At 35.2% G+C, this 17,135-nt stretch overlaps 1 protein-coding gene across 2 annotated transcripts in view; it reads right to left on the bottom strand.

The window, feature by feature from the left end:
• Positions 1-17,135, bottom strand: part of LOC106871048 (hemicentin-1) — a 354,534-nt gene that overhangs the window by 153,934 nt on the left and 183,465 nt on the right. For both annotated transcript variants that reach the window (XM_052965571.2, XM_014917317.3), the window contains exons 7-10: positions 8,726-8,943; positions 6,188-6,309; positions 3,204-3,390; positions 2,155-2,246 (exon numbers count right to left, since the gene is read on the bottom strand). In XM_052965571.2, the coding sequence (XP_052821531.2) occupies positions 2,155-2,246; positions 3,204-3,390; positions 6,188-6,309; positions 8,726-8,943 (619 nt within the window). The remainder of the gene's footprint in view (positions 1-2,154; positions 2,247-3,203; positions 3,391-6,187; positions 6,310-8,725; positions 8,944-17,135) is intronic.

The raw sequence follows: 17,135 nt of genomic DNA, 5'->3' as shown, positions 1-17,135 counted from the left end.
CCAGGTGGTGATAGGGTTTGAAATTCTTAACACTTACTATATGCCAATAATGTTCATCATGTATGTAAATATAAAAATAAAAAGGACATTAAGTTTTTTTACCATTTAGTAAGAGAGGGAAAGGCTTCACTCATAATCCTTTATTTTTTTCCCAAGTCCTTGGTGGAAAGAAGGAAGGAAGTTTACCTCAAAGTAGAAATCTGGTAAGAATGTTTGCAACAGAATGAACTTCCTAAAAGTGACTAAAGCAAAGACCTTGTATTGGTGTTAATCCAGACAATGGATTAAACCCACCTCTCAAGATCTCAGAACAAAAAGAGCTGAAACAAACACCACAAAGTATTTTGTCCAGTGTTCTAACAATTTCACCAATTCCTCAACTCTGTAATGGAATATTATTTGTACTGAAAAACCAGAATATTTTAGTCAATAGGTTAGAATGAGCTGTCTTGCATTTGGTTTCTATTTTACAAAGCACAAGTCTCAAATCTATAAAGACAGACAAAAAAAATAAGGTTATGTCATCATAGGTAAAGTATAGCTGTGTGATTAAGAAACTCACTTTGCATCTATATGGTCTCAGGTTCAGTCCCACTGCATAGCACCTTGGGCAAATGTCTTCTACTATGACCCTGGGTTGACCAAAGCCTTGTCAGTGAATTTGGTAGAGGAAGCCTGTCATGTATATCATCATCAGCATTATCAAACAGATTTTATTAAGACAGATTTTTAGTGGTTGGATGCCTTTTCTGTTGTCAACCCTCACATTTCCATGCAAGGTAATATTTCCTCCAGGTCCGACATGTTTTTACAGAATATTGGAAATGAATGACATGGCTTGGATGGGAGTGATACTCATTTACAACTGTCACACAATGTCAAGACACGGAAACACAAACATATACACATTCATATACATACATATGTATGACAGGCTTCTTTCTGTTTTCATCAACCAAATACACTTACAAGGCTTTAGCTAGCCCAGGGTTATAGTAGAAAATGCTTGCCCAAGGTGTCACAGTGGGACTGAACTTGAAATGATATGGTTTAGAAGTAAACTTCTTATGTACACAGCCATACTTGTGTCTATCAGCATGCCTGTACCTGTATATACATGTGCATGTGTGTGCGTGTGCATGTTTGTTTGTGTGTGTGTGTGTGTGTGTGTGTGTGATTGTGTTTGTGCTTGCATCTCCACCCTCCCACACCACTTGGTACCCAGTGTGGGTTCGTTTACATCCCAATAACTCAGTGGTCTAGCAAAAGACTTTAAAATAAGTATTGGGGATGATTTATTCAACTAAACCCTTCAAGGTGGTGCTCCAGCATGGCCACAGTCTAATGAAAGAAAACAAGTAAAATATAAAAGACAACACCTGAGTCACTGACATAAAGGAAGTAAAATAACTACAATTAGTTTTCCAATCCAACATCAATAATATAAGAAACTAATTATATATAAGGGTTGATCTCATTAATTAGACAGAATGTTGTTTTTGAAAACAAAATGGTTTCATGAAGAATTATACATATGGAATACTGTAGCATTAAAGTTGGGGAGCTGACAGAATCATTAACATGAAGGTGGTGAGCTGGCAGAAACATTAGCACGCCGGGCGAAATGCTAAGCGGTATTTCATCTGCCGTTATGTTCTGAGTTCAAATTCCGCTGAGGTCGACTTTGCCTTTCATCCTTTCGGGGTCGATAAATTAAGTACTAGTTATGCACTGGGATCGATCTAATCGACTTAATCCCTTTGTCTGTCCTTGTTTGTCCCCTCTATGTTTAGCCCCTTGTGGGAAATAAAGAAATAAGAATCATTAACATGTTGGGCAAAATGCTCAATGGCATTTCTTCCAGTTCTTCCCATTCAGGGTTCAAATACTGCCAAAATTAACTTTGCCTTCTGTTATTTTACTGTTAATAAAAGAAAGTACCATTCAAGTACAGGAGTTGATGTAATCGACTAAACCCCTCCTCCCTCCCTTCAAAAGTGCTGGCCATGAATCTTGCAAGAGACCAGCATCCTGTTCAAGAGGAATGCTGTGACCTCCGTCACTTATATATGTCATGGAAATCAGGTAACTGGTCTTATGAGTCCTAGGGCTCAAGCAAAATAAAAAAGAAAAATCTGTAAAGTTCCAGCTTACCTTGAATACGAAGATAGGTATTATTTCTAGATATCCCTCCTTCATTTTGAGCTTCACATGTATATATACCTTCATCATGTTGATCTATATTCCTATTAAGTAAAACATTCTACATGTTAATTCAATAACTAGATATACTATTGTATAAAATTAGAATATATACTTGTTTGATACAAACTCACCTGAGATCCACCCCTGGTTTTATGATAAAAACTTTGTCTTTTAAAGTGATTTAAATTTAAATTTTCCACAGCTTAACCCTTTAGTTTCTGAATTGGCCATATCCAAAATTTTACCTACCTTATGTTCAAACTGGCAAGATCTGGCCTCTTACACCTACCCTACAATGTCATTCTAACAATAATCAATCAAATCATCAAAATCTTGAAGTTATGAAATAAGGCATGATTAATTCAAAACAATGTGAATCAATAAGAATTACACATGACAGAGTAATCTGAATGCTAAAGGGTTAATAAGGATAAATTTGTTTTATGAAATACTTCATTATTTTCAAAATTAATTGAAGCAAAGTTAGCATTATTTAAATTGAAATATTATAATAAAAGGATTAAATTATTTCAATTGAAAATATTTAACTTACAAAGCAAAATATGAAAAACACTTTAATTATTCATTGTATATATGTTAATTATTGTTTATAATAATAATTTGAAGCAAATGGGAGTATGTTAAACTGCTTCAATGATTCACATTCTTTGCTTCCAGTTCTCTAGACTGGTCAAATAAATACTATAATACTTCGGTTGATTCATTCAAACAATATGACTCTTTGATAAAAGTTGACCATTTGCTTCACCAAAATATACCAAAATATAAGAATATGTTATAAACTAGAAGTTAAACATATATCAATAATAAAATAGCAAAGATTCAATCTGGTTGTATTTAAAATTTTGTCATTCTGTACCTTTTTTAAACCTGCTTCTGCAGAAGAAGCCAAAAGCAGTAACAATTACAATGAATTACAGAAATAACAAAACGATTTGAAGAAATAACAATCATGCAAAATATACATTTAATGATACCTAATAAGAAGGGTGCCATTTCTAAAAATAGTAACATCTGGATCAAAACGTAGGTCTAATGCTGCTCCTATCTTGAACCATGTAACAGTATAATTTGGTGCAGTTGAGTAAACTTTGCATGTGATCATTTTATTATGGCCACGTTTGGCTGACATATTGGCATTGACAATTACTGTTGGGGGAGGTTCTGGTAAAAAAAAAAAAAAAAGAAGTTAAAAAATCTTTCAGAATTATAATTTTACCATTTTTATCAAGAATAATTTTCACTGCAATGTTGTTGATGACAATGATGATGATTGAGAATGATAATGATGACGACACTGATGATTGAGGATGATAACTAACGAAAATAAAACGTAAAACCAACAACAAACAAAACAGATTGAGCTGATGAAATACAAACTGACTTCTTTTATAAACTGCAGACATATTTTGAGGTAACTAAGCATAGGTAGATACCACCCAACTTACCAACAAAGGTAACTTTTTTCCATTTCCACTGGCTGCCTAACTCACAAATATCAAAGTAGGCCAGCATCAACAGAAAGTCGGATTGTTGATGTAGGTTATTGCAAATGCATTTATTAGTAAAACCCCAAAACAGACAGTTTTTTCTGTCTAGATAAATGTGGGTATTTTTTTTTTTAGATTAGAATGATGACAGATGGAATTTAACAATTGCCAATCAACAAAAAGATCTTGTCTGAATTACTTTTGTCATACAGAGAGAGAGAGAGAGAGAGAGAGGGAGGGAGAGAGATGTGTGACTTAGAGGTTAAGATTGTAAGATGATGGTTTCAATTCTTTGGACCGGGTGATGTGTCGTGTCCTTGAGCAAAACACTTCATTTCATGTTGCTCCAGTTCACTCAGTTGGCACAAATGAGTAATCCTGTGAGGGTCTGGTATCCTGTCCAGGGTGCATGGGTATATATGCCACAGAACTCAGGAAACCAATTGTCATGCTAAATAAAATTTACAGTACACTCTGTCTCCCCTATCAATTATTTAATACACACACACACACATTCATATACACATGTATGTATATGTATATATATATATATATATATATATATATTTATATAAATATATGTATAATATATATATATATATATATATATATATATATATATATATATATATATATATATATATATCATCATCATCATCCATCATCATCGTCGTTTAATGTCTGCTTTCCATGCTAGCATGGGTTGGACGATTTGACTGAGGACTGGCGAACCAGATGGCTACACCAGGCTCCAATCTGATTTGGCGGAGTTTCTACAGATGGATGCCCTTCCTAACACCAACCACTCTGAGAGTGTAGTGGGTGCTTTTATGTGCCAATGGCACAAAGGCCAGTCAGGTGGTACTGGCAACGTCCATGCTCAAAATGGTGTATTTTACGTGAAGCCTGCACAGGAGCCAGTCCAGCGGCACTAGCAACAATCTCGCTTGAATGACTTTTCACATGCCACCGGCACACGCGCCAGGAAGGCGACGCTGCGACACAAGTGCCAGGAAGGCGATGCTGGTAATGATCACGCTCAAATGCTGGTGCCATCGGACATATAATTATATATGTACTTTATTTGTGGATTAACAGAACAACCAATAGTATCATGTAAAAAGAATTTTGACAATTTTCAAGTGATCTACTTTAAATGTTGGTATTTACCTCCATTTCCACTTTGGATGGGACTACATGAGATTACATGTAACTATGTGGGACTTCAAAACAGACAGATAATGGTGAGCAAATTTTTAGCAGCTTGTTTGTTATTTCCCTTGTATTAGCCTGTTTTGTTGTTTTTAAAAAAGAATTTGCATTCAACATAGATTAATTACATTATGTGAATATGTTTACACATGTGCATGTGTATCTCATCGTTTATTGTACTTCACAGGTTTTGAATGTATAGGCGCAAGAGTGGCTGTGTGGTAAGTAGCTTACTTATTAACCACATTGTTCCAGCTTCAATCTCATTGCATGGCACCTTTGGCAAGTGTCTTCTACTATAACCTCGAGCTGCCCAAAGCCTTGTGAGTGGATTTGGTAGACGGAAACTAAAGTAAGTCCGTCATATATATATATATATATATATATATATATATATATATATATATATATATATATAGATCGCCATGATAGATCACTGACCACGACATTCAAATTTTTTTTTTTCTCCGTGTTTTACTACTTGTTTTTCTCCGTATTCTTTCCGTTGAAGAGCGTAGCTTGAAATGTTAAAGACTTTCTCTATTCCCGAGCATTAAACTAATACATCCTTTTGTTGTTTACACCACCTGTCCTTGTCTGTTGTTTTTTTCATAAATTCTCCCATGTATATATATATGTGTGTGTGTGTGTGTGTGTGTGTGTGTGTGTGTGTGTGTGTGTGTGTGTGTGTGTGTGTGTGTCCCCCACCATCACTTGACAACTGATGTCGGTGTGTTTACATCCCTGTAACTTAGTGGTTCGGCAAAAAGAGATCAATAGAATAATTACCAGGCTTACAAAGAATACGTCCTGGAGTCGTTTTGTTCAACTAAAGACAGTGCTCCAGCATGGCTGCAGTCAAATAACTGAAACAAATAAAAGAATAAAAGACTACCTGTGTGTGTGTGTGTGTGTGTGTGTGTGTGTGTGTGTGTGTGTGTCCAGCATGTGACACAAGCACATATATTTTGTGGATGTAGGTGCATGTGTATCTCATCGTTTACTGTACTTCACAGGTTTTGAATGTAAATTTGTCCATAAGAAACCCCTAAGATGTTGCCTACTCCCATTTGTGTATATATTAATTCTAAAGTCCCATATAGTTAAGTGTTGTCTCATGCAAAAAAAAAAAAAAAAAATAGAGGCGTTTACCAACATTTTTAAGTGGATCAATTGAAAATTGTTTCCTCTTTCTACCTTACTTCCTCGTTATTTGAAAATAAATAAGCCATACTTAATATAGAGTTGAGCTTACATACCACTAATATCCAACATTGTATAGGCAGTATTTGTTCCAGCAACGTTTTCAGCTTTACAGCTATAGGTACCTTCATTGTCCTGTTGGGCTTCCGGTATTTGAAATGTAATGTTACCAGAATATCTGTTTGTAGTATAAAAAAAAACATGTGATATAATGATATTAACATTCTTTCATAAAACAGCATTGAATTACAAATTTATTAAGTACCAACATTTAGGCACTGAAATAATGGTTTCGTTCTGTTAGATATAATTGTTATTATTTTTGTTTGTCTTTTTGTCAGATGGCAAAATGATTAAAAACATTCAAAATAAAATATCAAAATAGATCTATTTTAGGTTCAGTCAATTTGATGGTTGCTGATGATATTAAGTAAACCATCCATCCATCCATCCATTCATTCACCCATCTTTTCCCTCCTGGGAGGGTTGTTGGGGTAGAGACTTCAGTCATAAGGTCCTATCAGAAGCAGCCATCATTAGACTTTCCAGATGGACTCTCAAATGTGACCAACTAAGACTATGGATATTATCCAACCATCTCATTCTTGGTCTACTCCTAGGTCTCCAGCTGGTTGGCTTGGCTTGAAGAATCTGACTTACAATTCTTTCTCACAGCATTCTAATCACATTGGTAGCACCAGAGCTGTGACCTCTCAGTGCAAAGAAATAGCAGCTTGGCCTGGAGAGACTCTCTGATCTCTGAGCTATGTCCCTGTCAGGTAACATTACTCCAGAGAGCCTTCTATTATGAACATCTTCCAACACAGGGATATCCCTATGCCTCATATAGGAATAATCTGGAAAGAGGCAACTGATGGATTTTGTTATTGTCTGAGACCTCTTTGATTCAGGGTTGGACATTCTTGTACTGAGGGTGGGTGCTGAAGTGTCAAATGATCATCTCTAAGTTGTCTACAGTCTGAGACTATCTGCAACAGGAAGAACTCACCAAATTAGAATTAGGTAAACATTCATTAGTTTTTAATGCATTGACTTACAAAGAGAGAAATTGCAAGTTTAGCCCTTCATCATTTAAACCAGCCATACCCAGCCTAAATATGCTGCCTGTGTTATGTTTAAACCAGATCTGGCCTTTGACACCTACCCTACACTGTCATTCTAAAAATAAACAATTACATCATTAAAATTATAAAAGTATGAGATAATACATAATTAATTCTAAACAATGTGAATAAATAAGCAGAACATTTGACAGAGTAATCTGAATGCTAAAGGGCTAAAATATATTAAAAAATCCAAAGTACAGACTATATATCAAAGCATCTAATATGGATGTTTAAAATAGCATTTTTAATGAAAATTTTTAATGATAACTAAATTTGGTTATTGTCAGCAGAAATATTTGTAACAGAGATAATTTTCTCTTGATATTTTTTATTTTTTACTTGCTTTACTCATTGGACTGTGACCATGCTGGGGCACCACTTTAAAGTTTTAGTCAAACAAATCAATACCAATACTTACATTTTTAAAGTCAGGTACATAATTTATTTGTCCCTTTTGCGAAACCACTAAGTTACAGGTGTATAAACAAACCATTACCAGTTGTCAAGTAGTGGAGGGGATACAAGCACAAAGACCTACACATACACATGCATGTATATATGTGTGTGTGTGTGTGTGTGTGTGTGTGTGTGTGTGTGAAGTCACATGGCTTAGTGGTTAGGATGTTGCACTCATGATAGCAAGATTGTGGTTTCAATTCCCAGACCGGGCATTGCATTGTGTTCTTGAGCAAAACACATCATTTCACATTGCTCTGCAGTCATTTTGTCATCTGGCACATGGCACTTCGTGCCCCTGTGGAGGTAATATTGATTTGATGGAGGGAGGGAGCTTATATGAACACAAACATTTGATCACTATAAACAAATCATCTGTGTGGTTGTGCAGCAAGAAATTACAGAACCCTCATATATAGCCTAAAGACAGGAGACTATGATATATATATATATATATATATATATATATATAAATACAAAATGGGATAAGAATGCAAAACATCCAGACAGTTAGGTGATACAAGAAAGGGACAACAAAACATCCAGATAGACGATACAAAGAAAACAAGGACAGGTCATTCGGAGTTTTCTTTTCTCAGTCGAGTTCCAGATTATCTTTGCAATTTCAGCTGGTTATACTTGAGATTGCTCCAATCTAGCCAGCCCCAAGGAAAAACTAAGCTAAGAGCATTAGATTCCTTGGAAGAAAGCAGCGAATGTATATGAAAACAAGGATGGAAAAAAAACGGAGAAGGTTTCACAAATACAAATAACAGGACATAACAACAGGTGTATACATACACAATGGGATTCCAAACAGTTTTCATCTACTAAATTCACTCACAAAACATTGGTCTACCTGGGGGCTATAGTAATGACACAAGCCCAAGGTGCCATGCTGTGAAATTGAACCTAAAATCAGGTGGTCACAAAGTGAGTGACTTAATTGCACAGCCATGTTTGGTGAATTATTATTAAAAAGCAGGAAGAAAGAAATCACAAGGTTATTACTTGAAATACTCTGAGTTTGAAATTCTTCTTCCATCCTTAGACCATTCAACGTGATAAGGAACAAGACTCTTTATTTCACATACTAAAGTTGCAGTTTTGCCATGAAGCAATTTGGTTGTAAGGGGTATCAAAACTGTGGGTGCAACTGGAGCTTGAGCGCTGATGGCTGTAGGTGTTATTCTTTGAAATCTGTATCCCATGTCATCAGTTCCAGTAATCTGAAATATTTAAAGAGAAAAAAAATTTTTTTACAATAATCTTATTGAAAGTAGATATTGATCTCTTTCTTAGATTACAAAATGCTTTTGATAAGTGACAGAGATATAAATGATTTGAAATTATCAATAATATTGTCAATTGATTTTGTTGGGAGATGAAACTCCAAGTTAGAATTCTTGAAAATGTGTGGTGTGTAATGGTATGTAAATGTCTGCTGCTAGTAGTAGTAGTAGCAGGAGGAGGAGGAGGAAAAGCAGTAGCAGCAGCTGTAGTAGTAGTAGTAGTAGTAGTAGGAGGAGGAGGAGGAGAGAAGCAGTAGCAGCAGCAGCAGCTGTAGTAGTAGTAGTAGGAAGAGGAGGAGGTGCAGCAGCAGTAGTAGCAGCAGTAGTAGTAGTAGCAGTAGTAGTAGTAGCAGTAGTAGTAGTAGTAACAGCAGCAGCAGTAGTAGTAGTAGTAGTAGAAGAAGTAAGAAATGGGAAAATGGAAATGACTTATTAGTGTTTTTATATGAATATTTGTGATAAGTGGTGTATATATCATCAACCGCCCTCATCATCACAACCGCCATCTTCATCATCATGATTATCGTTTTATATCCATCTTTCCATGCATGCATGAATTAGATGTGTCTTCAGTACAGTGTTTTGCCACTTGGTGCAGTCCCTTTGTCACTTCATTCATGAAGTTCAACACTAATGAGACTCCCTTCACTACTCTCACATCTTCCTTGAACCTTCTTTGCTGTTGGCTTCTTCTGCTCAAATCACTTGGCATTCCTTTACCCAACTCTGTTCTTCTTTACATATCACATATCTGTATCAGTGTAGTCTTTTCCCACTGGCATACAGCAGCTGATTTGTCTTATATTCATTTTTTTTTTTTTCAGCTCATTTGTGTTCTGTCATGCATGCACACTTACATTACACATCCAGCAGAGCATGCTCACCACATTTCTCATTTCTTTTCAGCCCTCACATATTCCCTTCCTTCGGTTGAATTGGAAATTGAAGTGAAAATGTTGTTTTATGCAACTATAGGCTAATTTTAATTTTATTTAATAATAATAAGCTCCTTTCGAGTGTTGGGCCTCATGGAGGCAATGACCGAGATCTTTGGCATTATGTCTTGCTTGAAAAGAAAACCCATCAAGCCAAGCAAAATCACAGTCGTGGAAGATACCAGTGTTGTGCAAATGGCACCTGTGCCAGCGGCACATAAAAACACCCACTACACTCTCAGAGTGGTTAGTGTTAGGAATGACATCCAGCCATAGAAACCATGACAAATCAGACTGGAGGCTGGTGCAGCCTTTCAGCTTGCCAGCCCTGGTCAAACAGTCCAATCCATACCAACATGGACAATGGGCATTAAATGATGATGGTGATGATGATGATGATTTATTTATTTGATAAGCACAATGAAAGGTTTCCTGAATGTTACTTACATCAATAGTAAAATAATAATTTAGAATACAAGATATTATTTTAATAGAATTAACAATACCATGAAAGTTAATCTAGTACATTCTCCTGTCAGAGTACTTGATCTTGGGCCTTTAAACTAGACACTGTAACTAACATGTTAAATCCCTTAACTGAGCTGTTCTCTCTTTCGCTTTCTCACTGTCTTTTTTCTATGGTGTGTGGCATGGAAGGATTAGTACTAGAAGTAATTAACCTTGACAATGGGGGATATTCATGAAATATGATGGTTTTGGAGATTACAGTTACAAAAGGACTGAGTCAGTGACCAGGTCAAAGTTGGGCAACAAAAATCTCAACACATCACAAAATAATACATTCAAAGTAAATTCAACAATTTTATGTGCTTATTAATTTACTAGAATGGCTCTTCCATGATGTAATTGTTTCAGCACAGTCTCAGATCATGTCACTTGGTAGACAAGTAGAACTTCAGAATTAATTTCTATATTTGAGTATAAATACTTAAAAAGCAACTACAATAAAATAAATGTTAAAATAATACCCTTCGTTAGTCTAACTGTAAATAATATTAGAAACATATTAAGATAATATATCCAGGTGCAGGAGTGGCTGTGTGGTAAGTAGCTTGCTTACCAACCACATGGTTCAGGGTTCAGTCCCACTACATGGCACCTTGGGCAAGTGTCTTCTACTATAGCCTTGAGCTGACCAAAGCCTTGTGAGTGGATTTGGTAGACAGAAACTGAAAGAAGTCTGTCGTATATATATATGTATGTGTTTGTGGGTCTGTGTTTGTCCACCCATCATTGCTTGACAACTGATGTTGGTGTGTTTACGTACCCATAACTTAGCAGTTCGGCCAAAGTGACCGACAGAACAAGTACTAGGCTTACAAAGGATAAGTCCTGGGGGTTGATTCATTCGACTAAAGGCGGTGCTCCAGCATGGTTGCAGTCAAATGACTGAAACCAGTAAAAGAGTACACTCATAAAGAACGATCGAGATGAGTATTATGCTTTATGCCATTGTTTTCTTGAAGAATTATTTTGATAAACGTCCAGACAGTGAACTGACAGATATATTAGTAGGTTGAACAAAATACTTTGTGGCATTTCTTCTGTTTTTACATTGTGAGTTAAAATTCCTCAACATCAAGTGTGTCTTTCATCAATTTAGGGCTGATAAGTACCAGTTGAGCACTGAGGTCAGTGTTATCAACTTCCCACTTTTCAGGCCTTGTGCCAAAAGTAGAAAGAATTATTTTGACAAATGCCATTTTTAAATACATGCAGGTAAAAATACATTTCAGCTCTGATATGTTATACCACAGAGATGCATTCTGTCTAGCAGAGCTTCTGCAAATCTTGGTGCAGGCTACATTTGATTATCTAACAAAGTGACTTGCTGCATACCTAACTAACCAACAACATACGCCTCTATCCTCTTCACTGCACAATTTTAGCATGCCGTTTTATTTTTCTTTAATTCATTTCCCATGCTTGTTCAGTTATTCAGACATACATATATATATATATATATATATATACACATTGTCTTCAGTTATTCAGACATATATACATATATATATACACACATTGTCTTCAGTTATTCAGACATATATACATATATATACACACACACACACACATATATATATATATATATATATATATACACACATTGTCTTCAGTTATTCAGACATATATACATATATATACACACACACATATATATATATATATATATATATGTCTCTCTCACTCTCTTTCTCTATGCACACACATACATATATACATACATATATACATACATATACACATATATATATACATATATACATACATATATATATGTATATATATATATATATATATATATATATATATATGTATGTATGTGTGTGTGTATGTACATACACATTTAAATTTCAGTTATTCAAATTTATATACACAGACTCACACACATCATATATATCTACATATACACAGACAGATACATACATAAATAGAAATTTTCCTGAAACATTTGAATGTTTTCCTGGAACACCAAGGAAGATGAAGTCTTTAAGCAATATATCCCATATGTCAACTTAGTGGAATTCATCCACCTCTACACTAAAGCCATGGTAGGATTTGAACTCAGTAGTGCAAGTATACAAAGAACACTAAAAAAAAAATATCTATGAGATTTGTTTGGATTAGAGAAGTAAACTGCAATTACAAAGGCAACCAGTTATGGTGATCATCATCATCATCATCGTTTAACGTCCGCTTTGCATGCTAGGAATTGTAGGTTCTGAGTTAGGGGAAGGATAAGCAAATAACAACAGGTGGATTGAGGTTCACTGCAGCTGTTTCAAATGTGTTTTTTTTTTTTGATGAACAGAAGTGTTACAGCATGCTAACAAGCAGTTTTCATGAGGTGAATACAGGTATGAATTAAATGTTTTGAATTTATCAAGAACAAGTACAAAGTGCCATTTGACTCTACTGACCCAAATTTGGTCGGAGGGTCAAAATGTTTAATTTTTACTTGTATTCACTTGATGAAAATGGTCTTTTGCATGATGTAACACTTCTGTTCATCAATAAAAGACATGTCTGAAACATCTGTAGTGAACCACAATCCATATGTTATTTTATATATGTGTGTGTGTGTGTGTGTGTGTATGCACACATATGCACGCACATGTCCTTGTGTGTCTGTGTGTATGTGTGAATGTACACCTATGAGCACACATAGACTCACATAAATACAGATACACAAACATAGATATATATATAAGCACATGTACACACACATATATGCATATATGCTTGCACATTTCCACCCCTTCCTATTTTCTTCCCAGCTAGGTGACCTGTACACCATGTGGTCGATTTTTTGTTCATCATGTGGCATTTTCCAAGTAATTGTTACTGAAATACTAACATGAAACTGTGACACCGCATCACTTTTCTTGACCAATAACAGACTAACATCCAGTAATTAGCAGTGATTTTTTCCTGTCGACATCTCATTCTAATTCCAATGGCTGAAGACGATCATCATGCTTGAAACTTGGAGTACCAAGGAATTTGAATCAAACTGTTTGATCCATACATGTAACTCCCAATAAGTGTGTTATTCATGGCTGATGCCAGTGACTCCTAACTGGTACCTGTGCATATAAAACGCACCATTTGAGCATGGTCGGTGCCAGTGCCACCTGACAGGCTCTCATGCCAGTGGCACGTAAAAAGCACCAATCAAGCATGGTCGGTGCCAGTGCCGCCCCAACTGGCTCCTATGCTGGTGGCATGTAAAAAGTACCATTTGAGCATGGCCAATGCCAGTGCTGCCTGACTGGCCCCCGTGCCAGTGACATGTAAAAAGCACACCCACTACATACACTCATGAAGTGATTGGCGTTAGGAAGGGCATCCAGCTGTAGGAACCTTGCCAGATCAGAATGGAGCCTGGTGCAACCTCGTGGCTCACCAGTCCTCAGTCAAACTGTCTAACCCATGCCAGCATGAGAAGTGGATGGTAAACGATGATGATGATGATTACAATGATATTTATCTATCTATCTATTCCCCCCCACACACACACACATATACATATACACATACATGTATATAAAATATGCATGCATATATGTGTGTGTGTGTGTGTGTGTGTGTGTGTGTGTGTGTGTGTGTGTGTGAAGAGAGAGAAAGCAGATTTAGATATATGGGTGAACACTACAAAATAGCACTAAAATCCATATAAAATTTTCAACACTGATGGAAAACATTAGAAGCTATTTTTATACCAAAAATGTATGAGCCACAAGCCAGATGCACAGCTGAAGCCTTATAAAAACAACTGCCTCAGGCATTGGATGTCACTGTTTAGAAAGCCTAACAATGTCATGTTATGCTTACGGCTGGTGCTATTGTAAAGTTTCATATGTACATACAAGAACTCACCTCTGTAGCTACCCAAATAATGTATATATGTATATATTCATCCACATGCATTTGTTCACACATAAACACACACATGCATACAGACATCTGTACACATATACATATATTCACTTTTAGGTGAATATATTGAGGCATCATAAAATTATATATATATATATATATATATATATATATATATATATATAATAAAAGAAAGAAAATGGAGAATTATTGATGTATAATTAATTTATTTGTATGATATTATGAGGTTGAAATTTTTTAATGAAAAACAATACAAATGAATTATAAATTATAAAGCGCAAAAAAAAAGAGACTTTCTCCTTATATGATAGTGATTAACTGGGGAAATTTTTTGATTATTAAATCCCTAATGAGGACCTGACATCCTCGAACTGATTGCATATATATATATATATATATATATATATATATATAATATAAATAATATATAAATATATGCATATATACATATATGTACATACCTACATAGATATGTATATATACATGCATATATGGTACAGGACATCAAAAAAACATTAAACACAATGAGAAACGAAAACATAAAAACAAAAACATAGAAAACAAAATTTTTTTTGAACAAAAAAAACAAACAAACAAAGAAACGAGACATGCAACAAGGCACCAGCAGGTCTCAAGAGATATATTCTTGTCCATAGAACACGATTAACATTTTATTTAACTGAACCCTCAATTGTCATTCACGACAAGAGAACCCATTATATATATATATATATAGTCATATATATATATAGTCATATATATATATATATATATATATATATATATATATATATATATATATATATATATATATGAATATATGTATATGTATGTATAAACATATAACAATTGTTATGTTTATACATACATATATATATATATTTAACTATATATATGTATATATATATATATATATATATATATATATGAATATATGTATATGTATGTATAAACATATAACAATTTATTATACATACATATGCACATGCACACACACATGTATGTGTGTATATTACAGTTGTGTAGTGAGAAAAGCAACCTTTTTATGATGAAAGGACTCAATATAAAGTCAAATATGTTATGTTATATCAAATTTATTATTTTTCAAAGTTTTGTACTTATTCTATAAGTCTCTATTGCCTGATCACTAATTCATGGGGATATAAATAAACCAACACCAGCTGTCAAGCAGTGTGGAGAGAGACACACACACACACACACACACACACACACACACACACACACACCTAAGTCTATGATGGCCTTCTATATAGTTTCTATTTACCAAATTGAAGACACTTGCCCGAAATACTGCAGCAGGACTGAACCCAAAACCACACACATACAGCCATGCCTGCAGCCATACATGTGTGGTCAGAACCTTGCTTCCCAACTACATAGTTCCGGGTTCTGTTTCACTATGTGGAACCTTGGGCAAGTGTTTCCTATTATAGCCTCAGGCTGATCAAAGCCTTGTGAATGGATTTGGTAAATGGAAACTGAAAGAAGCTCATTATGGATATGGCTTTTCTGATCATTTTTCCACTTTAATAATTTTATAAGTTAAAAGGAAGCCATTTCTATTCATGTTTTTCAAATACATAATACGGTACCAAGGACTTTCTATTTCTCATTTTACTACACACACACACACATTCTTTATGTGCAACAGAAGCAGTATTAGATTAAAATAGCCATCCATGTATCATATTAAATGCATATGAATCACCACAAAGAGGCAAATCAAGAGATAATATTCTTTACCATGTTTTAAAACACAAATATATCATAAGCAGACAAAAATCATCCAACAGGATGATGAGAATGCTAGATGCACATTTCTGAAGGCTTCTAACAGAAACCTGGCTCATTCAGGCTCAGATTACTGAGACAGAAGTTGGTAATACGAGGAATTACAGTTCTATATTTAAGAGATGAGGAATTATTTACATTTGATGGATATTTGTCCTCATCTTTGTTGTTAACACAACGTTTCAGCTGATATACCTTCCAGGCTTTATCAGGTGTCTTGGGAAATTTTGAACCTGGGTTCTCATTCCTAAGGTATTTTTCAATGTTGTTGTTGTTATTATTATCATTATTATTATTCAGGTCACTGCCTGGAATTGAACTCAGAATTTTGGGGGTTAGTAGCCTGCGCTCTTAACCACGGGCATATGGCGTAGTGGTTAAGAGCACGGACTACTAACCCCAAGATTCCGAGTTTGATTCCAGGCAGTGACCTGAATAATAATAATAATAATAATAATAATAATAATAACAACATCGAAAAATACCTTATGAATGAGAACCCAGGTTCGAAATTTCCCCAAGACACCTGATGAAGGCTGGAGGGTACATCAGCTGAAACGTTGTGTTAACAGCAAACAAGATGAGGACAAATATCCGTCAAATGTAAATAATGTAAACAATGGAAATAATGTAAGAGGAATTAGTTGCAGTGTGCAAGACAGAAGACTGCAGTTTAGTCATGTGATGAGGATGGATTCTGACAGCTCCATAAAGACATGCTGATCTCTCAAAGTTGATAGAACTTGTGGAAGAGGGAGACCCATGAAGACAGGGGAGGAAATACTTAAGGATGACCTCAGGATGCTGAACCTTTTAGATGACAAAGAACCAAGATACCTGGTGCCTTGCTGTATTCATGAAGATCTGTCCTCCACAGCAGAAGTGTTTAGGCCATTTTCCCTAGTGAAAAGGACTGGCCTACAAGAGCCCTGAGCTGGTGCCTCATAAAAAAAACACTCA

This window comes from Octopus bimaculoides, chromosome 2 (assembly GCF_046866305.1).
Source record: "Octopus bimaculoides isolate indiv1 chromosome 2, ASM4686630v1, whole genome shotgun sequence".
NCBI classification, from domain to species: domain Eukaryota; kingdom Metazoa; phylum Mollusca; class Cephalopoda; order Octopoda; family Octopodidae; genus Octopus; species Octopus bimaculoides.
This window is presented reverse-complemented; position numbering and strand designations above follow the sequence as displayed.